At 50.3% G+C, this 15120-nt stretch overlaps 1 protein-coding gene across 1 annotated transcript; it reads left to right on the forward strand.

Annotated features, from left to right (window-relative positions):
* Positions 1-13166: 13166 nt before the first annotated feature.
* Positions 13167-14138, forward strand: LOC311513338 (olfactory receptor 51G2-like; the record flags this gene model as incomplete). Its single annotated transcript, XM_084615085.1, has 1 exon — positions 13167-14138. The coding sequence occupies one exon, from the start codon at positions 13167-13169 to the stop codon at positions 14136-14138; it is 972 nt and encodes a 323-aa protein (XP_084471211.1).
* Between the last annotated feature and the right edge of the window lie 982 nt (positions 14139-15120).

Consider the following 15120-nt stretch of genomic DNA (forward strand, 5'->3'; position numbering starts at 1 on the left):
GAGGGCGAGTGGGAGATGGTCGGGGACTGGGACAGCGAGGCCGTGGCAGCCTGGGACACGGAGGGGGCAGGAAGCCTGCGGTGGAAGGAGAGGAGAAACACCGAGGGGCAACACAGCATGGGAGAGATGCCAGCGGAGGGGACACGCCCCAGGCCTGGAACCAACATGAGGCAGACAGAGGCACTGCCCAGGGCTGAACAGCTGCCCCGTGCACCCCCAGGGAGAGGGGCCGAGCCACCGTCTGTCCCCTGCAAGGGGAAGGGCCCCACCTTCCGGGGAATCATGCTGGGCTTCCTCAAACGCGTCACCTCCAAGGCATCAGTGGGGAAGAGAGAATGGGTCGGCGGGTCGGTGGCTGCACCCCGTGGAGCCCCGCCACCCCCTTGGAAACTCGCCCCGTCCCCCAAGAGCGTGACCTTCAATGCCAAGGTCCATGTGCGGGCAGAGGTCAGGAGACGCCAGCTGTGTTCCAGCGGGGAGGAGATGGACGGTGCAGGGAGAAAGGATCCAGTTGCAGCCGCTTGGAGCAGGCGGCTGCCAGGGAATGGGGCTCCCCAGGGAGCTGGGGCTGCCTCCACCGATACCAAGCGAGGAGAAAGGCGGAGGGGCAGCATGACCAGGGGAGAAGAGCCTTCCCCAGAGGGAACAGGGCCTTCAGCAGAGTATGGTGGATACCAAGAGTGGATGACTCTGACAGTGACCAAATGCAGGGAGGGGAAGGCGCATGACCACAGTGGGACGCTGGCTGCGCCAACGGGACCTCCCGCCCCATGGCCACCACCCCCAGCCTGCCCTGCCACCAGGGGCACCAGAACAACCGGCAGGCACACGGGAGAAGGAGGCGGAGTCACGTCTCTCAAGGCGGCAGACCCACGGCAGCAAGGGGCTGGGCGGGCACACGGCCAGGCAATCCGGCACGTGTCCACGGCAGGAGCCTTCACCTCAAGCCAGCTGGACGAGCAGATGGTCGTCATCGGGCTGATCCTGGAGAAGAAGCTGGGCTTGCGGCATGGCCTGTACGCCTGGGAGCGAAGCCAGAGGAGGAGGAGAGCCCTCTGGGGTCCGGGAGACAGACAAGAGGGTGCCGGTGCTGAGCGTGCTGGGGACATGGGGGACACAATGGAGGAAAGCCAGTTGGACGATGGGAGCTGCGTGGCCAGGGCTCATGCAGGTGCTGGACCCGCTGTGGAAGGAGCTGTCAGAGCAAAGAGGACTGATGTACCCCAGGGCCCAGGCACCGACCTTCCCTGGCCGGCCGGGGCCGAGAATCCAGAGACCGTCCGAGGTCACAGCTCCAAAAGGCTGCAGCGGCAGGAGCACTCGGCAGGAGTCTCAGAGTCTGGCTCCAACCAGCCGTCTTCCAGGGAGTCCTCCAGAGCAAAGCCCAGAGAGCAGAGGGGTCGGAGACTCAGCCCTTCACCCCCCCGGGGCCGGGCCAGGAGCCCGGTGGAAGGCCCGTGGGGCAGTGGCAGGGCCAGGGGAGCAGACAGCAGGGGGATCCAGGCTCGGAGCAGAGAGCGGAGATCCAGCAGCAGAGGGAGGCCCACCGGCAGAAGAACAAGGTCCAAAAGCAGAGAAGGGGAATCCCTGGTGCGAGAGGGAGTCCAGGATCGACAGGGCACACGCAGGAGGCCAGGCAAGGCCAGCTCACACAGGGTAGCCCCGCCAGCCAGTGGGGTGGAAGGGAATGCCACCGAGGACGCATCCAGGACAGTCAGAGCTTCTCACCTGGAGCGCCATGGGCACCAGGCCGGGGTGGAAACTCAGCTTCCGCAGCCGGGGTCACATCCTGCCAAGAGCACAGGCCACGTGTGCTGGTTCCACCAGCATCATGCTCACGCCCACCTTCGCAACGTACACAACAGAACGGCAGCGCTCCGCCGAGAGAATCTGTGTGCCCTCCGGGAGAAGATGCAGGCCCGGCGGAGGAAGCTGTCCCCGTCACTCAACAGCGCTGCCTCCGAAGAGGAGAGCTGCCTCCGGGCCTTGGACCAGAGTTAGGGTTGGGTTTTGCAGTTGGCTAATAAACCTCTATTTTGCGTGCAATCCACAGGAGTGATCTGGGGCCGACACAGCAGCAGGGGGGAGGGCAGGGTCTAGTGGCTGGCGCTACTGTTGCCAGGTGTCCAGTTTTTGACAGGAACTCCTGGTCGCTGACCAGACCGTTAAAAGTCCACTTGGCTGCACAGTGGGGCTAAGGCAGGTTCCCTGCCTGCCGTGGCTTCGCGCGGCGCCCGGAAGTAGCGGTGTGTGCCCCTTCCGGTACGCATAGGGGCAGCCAGGAGGCTCCGCACACTGCCCCCACCTCAAGTGCCAGCTTCACAGATCCCATTGGCTATCTGAGGACAGGGCAGCGCACAGAGCCCCCTGGCCGTGCCTCCGCATAGGAGTCGTAGAGGGAACATGCCACTGCTTTCAGGAGCTGTCTGAGGTAAGCGCCACCTAAATCCTGCACCCCGACCCCCTCCTGCGCCCCAACCCCCTGCTCCAGCCCTGATCCCACTCTCCAAACTCCTCAGCCCCATCCTGGAGCCCCGTCCTGCACCCCAAACTCCTCATCCCCAGCCTCACCCAAGAGCCTGCACCCCCAGCCTGAGCCCTCAAACCTCCCCCATGCCCCAAATCAATGCCCCAGACTGGAGCCCCCTCCTGCACCTCAAATCCCTCATCCCCGGCCTCACACCAGAGCCCACATGCCCAGATGAAGTCCTCTATCCCGCCCCACACCCCAACCCACTGCCTCAGCCTGGAGTCCCCTCCCACAAGCCCTGGACTCCTCATTTCTGGCTTCACCCCAGAGCCTGCACCGCCATCCAGAGCCCCCATCCCCTCCCGCACCCCAACCTCCAGAGCCAGCCCAGTGAAAATGAGTGAGTAAGCGAGGGTGGGGAGAGTGAGCGATGGAGGGAGGGGGGATGGAGTGAGTGGGGGGCGGGACCTCGGAGAAGCAGCAGGAGGTGGGGCAAGGGTGTTTGGTTTTGTGCAAGTAGAAAGTTTGCAACCCTATCTGTGCAGTGCCTGGCACAACAGGGCCCTGATCCCAGCTCGGGCAGGGCCTGTCTCATGCTGTGTCTGGGTAGCGCCCGGCACAATGGGGCCCCGATCCCAACTGGGGCAGGGCCTGTCTCACGCGGTGTCTGGGCAACACCTGGCACAACGGGGCCCCGATCCCAGCTGCAGCCTCTGGGTGCTGCTGTGAGATAACTAAGTTATCAAGTTGCAGTGGGGGAGGTTTAGATTGGATATTAGGAAAAACTTTTTCACTAAGAGGGTGGTGAAACACTGGAATGCGTTACCTAGGGAGGTGGTAGAATCTCCTTCCTTAGAGGTTTTTAAGGTCAGGCTTGACAAAGCCCTGGCTGGGATGATTTAACTGGGAATTGGTCCTGCTTTGAGCAGGGGGTTGGACTAGATGACCTTCTGGGGTCCCTTCCAACCCTGATATTCTATGATTCTATGATTCTATGAACTAATGATAATGAGCAGGAGGTGAGCTGTAATTAGCATCCTTCGAACTGCATTCAGGCCCATCAGCCCCATACCGGAGCAGAGTTCCCTGTGCTGGGCAGACATGGCATATCCCAAGGGGAGAAGTGTGGGGCATTAACGCTGGGGCCCAGCACCTCCACAATGCTCCTCCTGTCTGAGTGGCAAAACTGGGTGGCTGGGCAACAAAATGGCAGATGAAATTCAATGTTGATATATGCAAAGTAATGGACATTGGAAAACATAATCCGAACTACACATATACAATGATGGGGTCTAAATTAGCTGTTACCACTCAAGGAAGAGTTCTTGGAGTCATTGTGAAGAGTTCTCTGAAAACATCCACTCCATGTGCAGCAGCCGTCAAAAAAGTGAACAGAATGTTGGGAATCATTAAGAAAGGGATTGATAACAAGACAGAAAATATCAGATTACCTCTCGATAAATCCATGCTACACCCACCTCTTGAATACTGCATGCAGATGTGGTCGCCCCACCTCAAGAAAGATACATTGGAATTGGAAAAGGTTCAGAAAAGGGCAACAAAAATGGTTAGGGGTATGGAACGGGACAAGATTAATTAATAAGACTGGGACTTTTCAGCTTGGAAAAGAGAAGACTAAGGGGGGATATGATAAAGGTCTATAAAATCATGATTGCTGTGGAGAAAGTAAATAAGGAAGTGTTATTTACTTCTCATAACAGAAGAACTAAAGGTCACCAAATGAAATTAATAGGCAGCAGGAAGTATTTTTTCACACAACACACAGTCAACCTGTGGAACTCCTTGCCAGAGTATGTTGTGAAGGCCAAGACTATAACAGGATTCAAAAAAGAACTAGATAAATTCATGGAGGATAGGTCCATCAATGGCTATTAGCCTCAGGGCTGGAGAAGCTCTCACTCCCCGCTGCGGCCATGGGGCCGTGGTGGGGGAAAGAGCTTCTCTGGTCTTGGGGACTTGGGGGGCAGAAAGGAGTGAATGGGGGGTGGGTCCACAGTGGGGGGGTGGAATGGGGCAGTACTGTGGGCAAAATGGGAGTAGAGCCACATGCGGAAGGGGCAGAATGGGGGCAGGATCGCAGGTAGAAGGGGTGGGGCAGGTCCATGGTTCTGGCGCCAGGGCCCCCCCACTTGCTCTGGCCCATGGCCCTAGGAGACCATGGACCCGACCCACCCCTTGATCTGCCTCTGTTCAGTAGCTATCTCCCCACAGCCAAAGGAGCTGAGAGAGAGAGAAAGAGAGAGAGAGAGATCTTCTCTGCCCCCCTCTGTGCCTTTTAACAGGGCCATTTAACAGGGCCATTTGGTACAGTTTGCTTTATTAACATGTAGAAGAAATGATGGATTCAAATAAAAAGTTACAAACTCATATTTTAGGATAATTTGTAACTTTTTATTTGAATCCATCATTTCTTTTACATGTTAATAAAGCAAACTGTACCAAATGAACCACCCCACGGACGTATGAGATCTGCATGCTATCGCTGAGGGAGATGGGATGGTCCAGTGGAGAGGCTACATGGGACTCGGGAGACCTGGCTCCTCGGGAAAGTCACTTTACCTCTCCGTGCCTGTATCTGGGCAGGTGGGGCGCATCAGCTGTGGTAGGTCATCCCCCTGGGGAAGGGAAAACTCTGATTTCAAACCAAGAACATCACACCTGGCCAGCTGCTTTGTGAAAGTTGTATCAATCACACACTGTGGGTCTGCATTGACTAATGGGACAAGGTGAAAAGACGACATACCATAGCTAAACTAATTTAACTTTGAAGAGCTACAGATCAAGTCAAGGGCACTTATTATTTCCCGGTTGTCTTACAAATCATACTCATTTGTATCCAATAAAATGCCCAGCAACCACAGTGTCATTATTGAAACAGCTTCAAATCCAGGACCAGAATTGCTCTGTCGTATATTCACATCTATTATATTAGATACATAAAGAAAAATGACAGGTTTCAGAGTAACAGCCGTGTTAGTCTGTATTCGCAAAAAGAAAAGGAGTACTTGTGGCACCTTAGAGACTAACCAATTTATTTGAGCATGAGCTTTCGTGAGCTACAGCTCACTTCATCGGATGCATCTGTTACAGCTCACTTCATCCGATGCACCCGATGAAGTGAGCTGTAGCTCACGAAAGCTCATGCTCAAATAAATTGGTTAGTCTCTAAGGTGCCACAAGTACTCCTTTTCTTTTTATAAAGAAAAATGTTATGCTTTTAGATCTTCTGTCTGTAGGGTGATTGCTCAGCACACAATCAGGCGTGATTTAAACGTTATAAGGCCATTCTCTTTTTGATCATGGTGCTGCTATATTCTCTCGGTGTTGCAGAGATGTTTTTCCCCTTCATAGTGAGTGAGATCCCCTGTTGACTAAATTTCCCAAATGGGGTTCAATGTAATATAATAGTTATAACAAAGCTAGGCCAGAGAATTTTGGGCAAAACTTTTTTCAGCGAAAAATGCAGGTTCGATGACACTGAAAAAGTTCGTGCCAGTTTCACTGCATTGCTCAGGTTGGAGAAAAAAGAGGAAAAAAAATCCTCAAAAAGTCAAGATGTTTCCTTTCAACTTTTTTTGAAAGAAAACGTTTTGGTTTTTAGATCAGACGTGACTTTTCATTTTGAATTGTCCTTCACTTTGATTTTAATTTTTTAAAATATTTTAAAATGCTCAAAAGTGAAAAATAAATGTTTAATTCGATCTGAACCCTTTTTTTGTCCTTTTCCTTTTCGGTTTCCCAGACGTTTAGGAAATCTTTCATTTGGGATCAACCTGAAATTATTATTGTTTTCCCCAGCACTGCCAGCAAAGCAAACAACCAGTGAGTCACACAGCTCGGTAAACTACGTCCCTCCTGCCTCAGACCCCGTCTAATGCTCTTGGGAGCGGGAGAGAAAATGGTGGGGAGAGGAGGAGGGATAGAGATTGGGAAATTAAAAGAGGGAAAGGGAAAATGACCAGAAGGGAAGAAGAGAGGCGTTCTTTACGGAGTCACTAGGCCACCAGCAGCTCTGCCCACCTGCCTGGGAAAGGAGCAGCCCACGCTCCAGGAGTTGGCTAAGCCAGCTCTAAACCTACCTGCAGGCAGGAGCAATCTGTTTGAAATCGGGTAAGGTATCAGTCCCCGTCGTTCAATGGAACTGGCCCTTGCTATTGAAATAAAGGGCATCTGCATTCAGGAGCTAATGGGCGGCTGAAAGTGCTGCTTAGGAATTGCCATATTGGGCTTCATCTTGTTCAGTATCCTGCCTCTGGCAGTGGCCAGAAGGAGCCACCACGAGGAGCCACCTACGCAGCAAGTCAGGGCTAATCTGCACCTAGTTACATCCCAAGCCCAAACAGCTAGAGGTCAGCTCATTCCCCAAAGCAGGAAGGTCCAGGTCCTGCCCATACTCTTGTCATGGTGGGCCTTACTGGCTCACCTCGGGTATTCTCATTCCTCACAGACATGCCTGCTCTTCTCCTGAGTCCACTTTTGCAAGCTAGTCTTTGCCTTTGGCAAATGATGCATTCTGGTTTAGACACAGCCATGCTGCTGTCTCTCCAGACTGTTCCCTCCCCTGATGGCAGATCAGGTGAATGGGCTGTCAACGGGGCCATGAAATCTCTCCTCCGCTACCCCGTCTCCTTTTAGCAGTGGTGTTATTTTTGTACAGTTGAACAGACTGGATCACCGGCTGTAGCCAAAGGAAACCGAGGGTTGTAAATACATGCTCACATGTGTTTTCCTTCAGGAGAGGAAAAACCACCATTCGTCCAGGTGCTTGGGGCTCTGTGGGCCTTGGGATGGTCCCAGGAGCTTCTGTTGGGCTTTGCCAAGACCTAAGAATAAGCTTTGGTCTGTCCCTGCATTTCTTGCCTTTTGATTCAGGCGCACGTGGCAGATCGTTCTCCAGCTGTGGATGCTCAATCCCAAAGGAACCCTGCATCCTGAGCACTGCTCAGAGCATCACAGAAAAGAAATTGGGATGAAATTCACAGTGGATCAGCCATGCACGCCTATGCACCATTTGAGGGGGAATTTCCACACCGGCTTTAGATGGTGTCACCATTCCCCAGATGATGCTAGCTCGTTTTATCCCTGGAGCTCATCTACAGACATCCCAAGGGTGCCTTTTTGAATGTGGTGGATGCGCCTGATCGCACAGATATCGTCAAAACATTTTCCCATGGGAGGATCCCCCAGTGTCCCCTGTTCCACATGGTCCCTCTTCACCCTCATATCAAAGTTCACTAGCTAACCCCTGCACTGCATTATAAATATGAATAGGATCAGTGACAAGGAACATGGAATAAACATTGCTGGAAATGCACTTAACTTCAGCATGTTTGCCAAGCGGGGCTGCCTCCCTCCAGGGTATGGGAAAGTGGCTTTTGTCTCAATGGGAAAACAAAGCAAGGGATTCCCCAGTTTCTGGTGTCCCTCTTTGCAGCATACCCAGCCCTGGGAAATGGGATTAAGCAAAATCACAGGAAGAATAATTGTGTGGGAGTAAATTGTTCAAATGTCACAGCGATGAGCTCTGTGTGTGTGTGTGAGAGAGAGAGAGAGACCCAGCTAGGGGGAAAGTCAGCAGATTCAAATGTCTACACAGCTACTTGTATAGTGCTAGTAAAGTGGGGTAGTAGCCACGCAGTGGGCACGGGACTGGGGCTCAGGATCCCTGGGTTCTGTCCTGGCTCTGCTGCTCGGTGACTGTGGGAAAGTCACGCCCCCGCTGGGTGCTTCTATTTTCTCTCCCAAACATCTGCTTTGTCTGTCTAGACACTGAGCTCCACATGTGCACCCAGCATGCTGCAAAATGGAGCCCCAAACTCAGTGGGTCCCTCTAGGTCCTGCCGCAATGACGGGCGATCACTCGTTACCGAGTATGATCATCTTCCATGGGCGTGATGGGTCCTCAGGTGGCTAATAAGGCCAATCCTTGAACCACAAATTCTATTACAATGCGGGCAGATGTTTTCAGGCTCAGCAGGAGGCTGCTGACAGTGACTGGAAGCCAGTCTCTCCTTCCTCCTGCACATCATGTCCTCTTCAGCTTCAGCCTCTTCCTGCCGCAATAAAATCATAATATGAAACCCCGAATGGGCAGGGGACAGAATTAAGGTCTGAGGTCAAGGTTCATTCTGGCATTTCCAGCCTTGTGTTCTTGACCCTGCAGCTTTAATCGTTAGGGAGAGACATGTACATGTAGACACACAATTGAGTCCTGTTGTGCTCATCACAGATTCCGTGCAACCCCTGCGCAGAAGCTGAAAGCTTACAGAGAAATGAGGAGTAATTGCTTGACACACAGGATAAAAGGAGGGGAAAGAACCCAAAAAGGAAGAGCTGTCAGAAGCCAAATCGGCCAGCGATGGACTCCAATAGCAAGGCTATGAACTGAACCATGGAAGGGCCCGGGGGACACCCACAAGAGAATCCCACAGGCGGGATACTTGACCCAGGATATGCAGGTCTCATGTGGACCTTGGGTTGCAGGAGATGGAACAGACAGAAGTTACTACCTGGGCTGGGGCTGTTAGTAGCGGGGAGGACGGGGGGGCACCAGAAGTGAGTGAAATAGAAACACCAAGGGCCATATCCTGCTCTCGTTTACATGGGTGCAACGCCTATTAACTTCATTGGGAATTGCACCCATGCAGATCGGAGCAGAAGTTGGCTCCCGGTGTGAAAATATGACCTGGTGTGTATGGCAAATATGGCTTATGTCTAGGCCATTTGAGAGATTCCCTTTGAATGTTCCAGAACTACAATGAGTCTAGGGAAACACATATGGAAATGAGCCAGGAATGCAGGGTACATTCATTTGCACCGCGGAACTGACATTTCTCTCCTCCAGCCTGAACACAAGTCGCCAAATCCGTGCATGTCGCTGGACTATGATGCATTTAACAGATTGGATGGAAGGATGCTGTTGTGGTTAATGAACCCCACTGGGACATAGAAGAGGTCACTTCAATTCCCTGCTCCGCTACAGGTGCTGCGTGTGAACATGGGCAAGTCCCTTCTTTTCTCTGTGCCTCAGTTTTCCCCATCTGTAAAATGGGATAACAGCGGTTTTCCTATCTCACAGCAGAGGTTGTGAAGATAAATTTATTAACATGAGAAACTCAGCTACTGCATGGGACTGTACGAGTCATTAGCTAATAATGCTTCTTTTTCTGGCGCTGTAATATTTTGTCTGGTTTTTATTGTGCATTCCATAATATTTTATGGTTTTTAAATAAATCCGAAGCACAGTGGGGAGGGCTGGTGCCATTTCACATCCCTTATTCCCTTAGCAGCATGTGATGTGTGTTTTCCTTACAATTTATTACTTTTTTAATTACAGTTTCAATCTCACAATAAAAGTTATTTGTATCCCAGCCCGCTGCTTTGTCAGTCATAAATCAGGGCTAACTGTAAATACGCTGCCCAATAAGCCAGCAGGGGAGAAGTAGGTCTACTGAGAAAGCCTTATAAATGGAAAGATCATTTGCTTTCCACAGTATTTTCCCTTGCACATTTCATATTGTTTACACTCAGAAAGCTCAGGCTCCTCTGAGACCCTTGATTGGTTACATGACCCCAAATCGATCATTTTCAGGATGTGTTATATATACCGTCTGCCCCACCCTGGGAGACGGATGTCAGTCCTTCGTTTGGTCTGAAATTGGATTGTGCTGCTTTGTAACGTATGGACAGGCCGTAACCTCCCACTGCTGTGTGATCCCGGTGAGTAAACTGTTTTAGCAGCGTCTTGATGGTTCCTTGATGTGTTAAATTCAGCGTGTAGCTAACAGGAGGGATATAGCTTATGGAGGGGGCGTGGACCTTTAAAGTCGGGAAAAGTGTCTCTGAAACAGCATCGGGGGGTTCCAGGTAGCTCAGTGATTCGGTTGAGAAATAAGATGCGTCGTTACTAGGCACTGATCAGATCCAAAACCCTGCTAGAGCCTCATTGCTAGTGATGCTGGCCCAGCCGAGGGCCATGGTACCAGACAGGTGTAATGAACCTCTGGTGCAGCTCGAGGGAAAGGCTCGGCATTGAAATCTGCACCTGCTGTCTGAGCCTCATAGGTTCCAGTTCTCTCTCTCCCCACTTTACGGCTCTGCAGGGCCAATGGAAGTAACAGACAATTAATTTTGGCCTCTGCAATCACAGCACACAGGGTTTCAAGGGGCTGTTTTCAGTCACTTTTCTCACCACCCCTGCTCCTTAAGTCAATGGCCATACCCTGGCTGTCTTCACGTGATGTTCAGCTTGACAGGCGGCGAAGGCAACGAGTGAGCAGCTCTCCCCCGGATGGAGATGGTTCTCTGCCGGCCCTGTAGAACTGTGAAGTGCCCTAGATTCCCTTGCAGAGACAGCTCGTGGGGAAAGCTTTCTAGCCAAAGCCACAGACACAAATCACACCAGAGCTTCCAAGAGCATTGGCAAAGGTAAAGGGCAGAACCCTCCACCAAGTCTGCTATAGCCCATCAACAAGGACTGCCATCTTTGTTACTTGTCTGTACAATGCCTAGCACAACTGGGCTTTGGTCCTTGACTGGTGATGACTAGGTGCCAGTGTAACCTAACACTGCTAACAATTCTAACCTGCCCAGAGGACAGTTTCTTCCCAGTGCCTATTGGTTAGACATTGGCGTGTGGCCCAAGGAGGAGAATTCATGTCCCTTTTGATTTCATTATCATATTTGCAAGCATGTTTAGAGACTAATGGATGAAATCTTGCTAGGAATGAAAGTCACGTGTCACTGAATATTCATATAAGAATATATGGCCATACCAGGTCAGACCAGAGGTCCATCTACCCAGTATCCTGTCTTCCAACAGTGGCCAATGCCACTGCCCCAGAGGGAATGATCAGAACAGGTAATTAGCAAGTGATCCATCCCCTGTCGCCCATTGACATCTTCTGGCAAACAGAGGCTAGGGACACCATCCCCACCCATGCTGGCTAATAGCCATTGGTGGCTCCATCCTCCATAAATTTATCTAGTTACTTTTGGAACCCTGTTATAGTCTAGGACTTCACAACATCCTCTGGCAATGAGTTCCACAGGTTGACACATATTAATCTGAAATGAGCTCTATTAAATGACGCATTCTGCGCCTGCAGCACTATCATAATTCAATTACGATCTCGTTACACTGATTACATTTTATACCGAGAGTTAAGTATTATTTAGGTCCAGGACAACCAGGCTCCTTAACAGAACTTTTCATTTCAGTTTAGACCAAGAATAAGAAAACACTTTAATTTGTGTGTGTATTGTCATAGGGCCTAATGGCTCCAAGTGAGATCAAGGCATCACTGCACTAGGCGCTATACAATCTCTGCCCTGATGAGCTTACAATTTATATAGACCAGACAGACAAAGGATAGGGGAGGAAACAGAGCCCCAGAGAGATGAAATAATGTAGCATCCAGTGCCAGGTGCCTCCAAGGAAGCTGCAAGACACCCTGCAGCGGGTGGCTCTGAGTAATCTGTTCTCAAGGACAATTTCCTTCCTAACCCCATTAGTTAGAGGTCAGCATATGTGCTGAAGCATGCCAGATCAGATATCCACCATCATACAGCGCAGCTGGGTAGATTCTGATAGCACTTTCGAATGAAACACATCCCTGGCAGATATTGGTGCCTGCTCATTGCTAACTAACAGAAGCCTTGTGTCAAACTAAGCAGCCTGATTGTCAGAGGTGCTGAGCACCTTTGGCTCCCATTAATGTCAGAAGGAATTGACGGTGCTCAGCACCTTTGAAAAGGCTGGCCTCTATCCCTGCCCCTGAGGCTGAATGCATTGATGGCTGACATTCACCTCAAAGGGGCAGAGATATAGACCAGCACTAACTCTATGCCTCACTGGACACCTCCAAACAAGACTTCAGTGTCTGATGAAGTTTTTGAATTTCACCCTGATGTTTGTAAAGCCCCATACAAGCCTCAGACAGGCACCACAAGAGAGGTTCACAGTATTGTTCACAAAAATTACAGGTGCTCTTTGAGTAGAACTTTCTCTCATGGGTTTTCCTTCCTCTGGGGGCTCTACCCCTCTCTGCCGGCCATTGGATACTGAAATGAAGGAGGACTGGCTGTAGACCAGTATTGTAGAAACTGAAGCTCAGATGTCTTGGTCTGGTGGATTGGTGAGAGGACAAATTCAGAACTGAGGGTGAAGGAGGCTGAAGGCTCAAATCTCCACTCTGCAGTGTCATTTTGACACTGGAGTGACTGCAAAATTGGTGTAATAGCAGCGAATCAGACCTTAACTTTCACCTTCTTCCGAGCCTTCGGCGTCATCTACACCAATTTGTACCTGCTTCCCAACAACACGTCAGTCTAGGTGGCAATTGTGGTAGAGATTCCCTAGTGCCTAAGAAATTCTATAAAGAGGCATCAGTGATACATGACAGTGTCCAAACATGGGGGTTTAGTGGTTGTTAAATGGATGTATATCCTGTAGCGCAGTGTAATTACATGCAATTTTGTATCATTACATGATTGTAGGTTCAGTAGAGCATCTAGTCATATGGAGGGCTTTGCTAGTTATGTGGTCATATGTACTACAGAGCAGGTAATCAGATGGGTAGTTGTGGTTTTAGGGTACACTGTACAGAATCAAATGACATGGGCAGTTTGTTGTGGTTTTGTTTTTAACTCTAGGCTGTGCGACATCTGAGGTGGGATGGAGCAGCCCCAGCACACCATGCCACTTGTCAATTCCTCCTTCTATCAGCCTTCCACCTTCCTCCTAACGGGCTTTCCAGGTCTGGAAGCCAATCACCACTGGATCTCCATCCCTTTCTGCATGTTCTACCTTATTGGGCTTTCAGGGAACTGCCTGATCCTGATCATCATCAAGAAGACCCAAAGTCTTCATAAGCCTATGTACTACTTCCTTTCGATGCTGGCTTTGATGGACCTGGGCTTGGCTTTGTGCACCCTTCCTACCACGCTGGGCATCTTTTGGTTTAAGATCAGAAAAATTGAGTTCAATGCCTGTCTCACCCAGATGTATTTTATCCATATACTGTCAGTGATGGAATCCTCGGTGCTCCTGGCCATGGCCTTCGATCGTTTCATCGCTATCTCCAACCCTCTGAGATATTCATCCATCTTGACCAAGTCAACCATCGTAAAAATAGGGCTGGCAATTGTTTCAAGAGCTGTGATCTCCCTCTTCCCAATACCCTTTCTGCTCAAGAGGTTAACCTACTGTGGGAACAATGTGCTTTCCCACTCATTTTGCTTTCACCCTGATATCATGAAGCTGGCCTGCGCGGATATAAAAGTCAACATCCTGTATGGTTTAATTGTCATTCTTTCAACGGTGGGTGTGGATTGTGTGTTCATTGTGCTATCTTATGTTCTGATCATTAAGACTGTGGTCAGCCTCACAACCAAGGGAAAATGTCTCAAGGCTTTAAACACATGTGTCTCCCATATCTGTGCTGTCCTAATCTTCTTCATTCCAATGATTGGGCTGTCATTTCTCCATCGCTTTGGTAACAATGTTCCCCCTATGGTTAACATCATGGTGGCCTATATCTACCTTATTGTGCCCCCTGTCTTAAATCCTATCATATACAGCATCAAATCCAAACAGATCCGCAGAGCCATGCTCAGAACACTGTGGTGGAAAAACGATTCAACGTGATGGACTTTCACCATCAGGATTCCCAGAAAATTCAGGTGAATTGCTTCGTCATGTTAAATCAAAGGGTGCCCTGTGCTTAGCCAGAAGAAGAAAACTGCAATTCCACTTGGATGTTGTATCCCAGCTCAATGTTATGTTCTTCCATTTCCTCCTAGAATCACTCCCACTCCCCTGCCAACTTCATCAAACCAAAGGCCCTGATTGCTGGGGTCTGCAAGAAGGGTGGGATCCACCTATGAGGATGCAATTGCAAGATTTGGGCCCAAATCAATTATTTTTTAAAATGACGAGGGCGGTGGAACGGGGAGCCACTAACATGTAGACCCTGAAAAAGCTAGTCACCTAATCAATCGGTGTAAACCTCCCTTTGCCCTGCTTGCCTAAGGTCCTCTCTTCCTGCCTCATGCTGTGCCCTATCTAATATGGTCTGTAAGTGCCTCGGGGCAGGGGCTGTGACCAAGCTTTTCAAAAGCCCCCGGTGATTCTGGGCGCTCCAATTACTGGGGGCTCAACTGGCAGCACTCAAAGGGGCCTGATTTTCAGAGGGAGGGGGTGCTGAGCACTTTCTGAAAATCAGCCCCTTTTAAGGTGTCTCAACTCAGGCACCCAACGTTTTCAAAAAGTTCGGCCCAGATCTTTAATTGTGTCTGTAAAGCACCCGGCTCATCTCTGGTGCTGTACACAGTGGTGCTTTTGCATCGGTTGTCGCTTTCAATGAGCCTCACTGGCTTGTTTTGCATGTTGTTCTGTCGGCTGTTCTGCACTGCACATAATCAATACGTGTTTTACAACATCACGCCCACAGAAAGGGAGATTTAGCTATTTAAAATGGTGATGAGAAATAAGGACGTCATTTTTCTGTGTGCTTGTAAGAGTTGGGATTATGCTAGGGTAGTACTGGCTTCCTGGTCAGAGCCAGTATTAGTATTAATATCAGACTGGAAACAAGGGGTACATTTTTAATAGTCAGAGTACTTAACCA

The sequence above is a fragment of the Lepidochelys olivacea genome (genome assembly GCF_965140295.1).
Source record: "Lepidochelys olivacea isolate rLepOli2 genome assembly, chromosome: 1".
NCBI lineage: Eukaryota > Metazoa > Chordata > Testudines > Cheloniidae > Lepidochelys > Lepidochelys olivacea.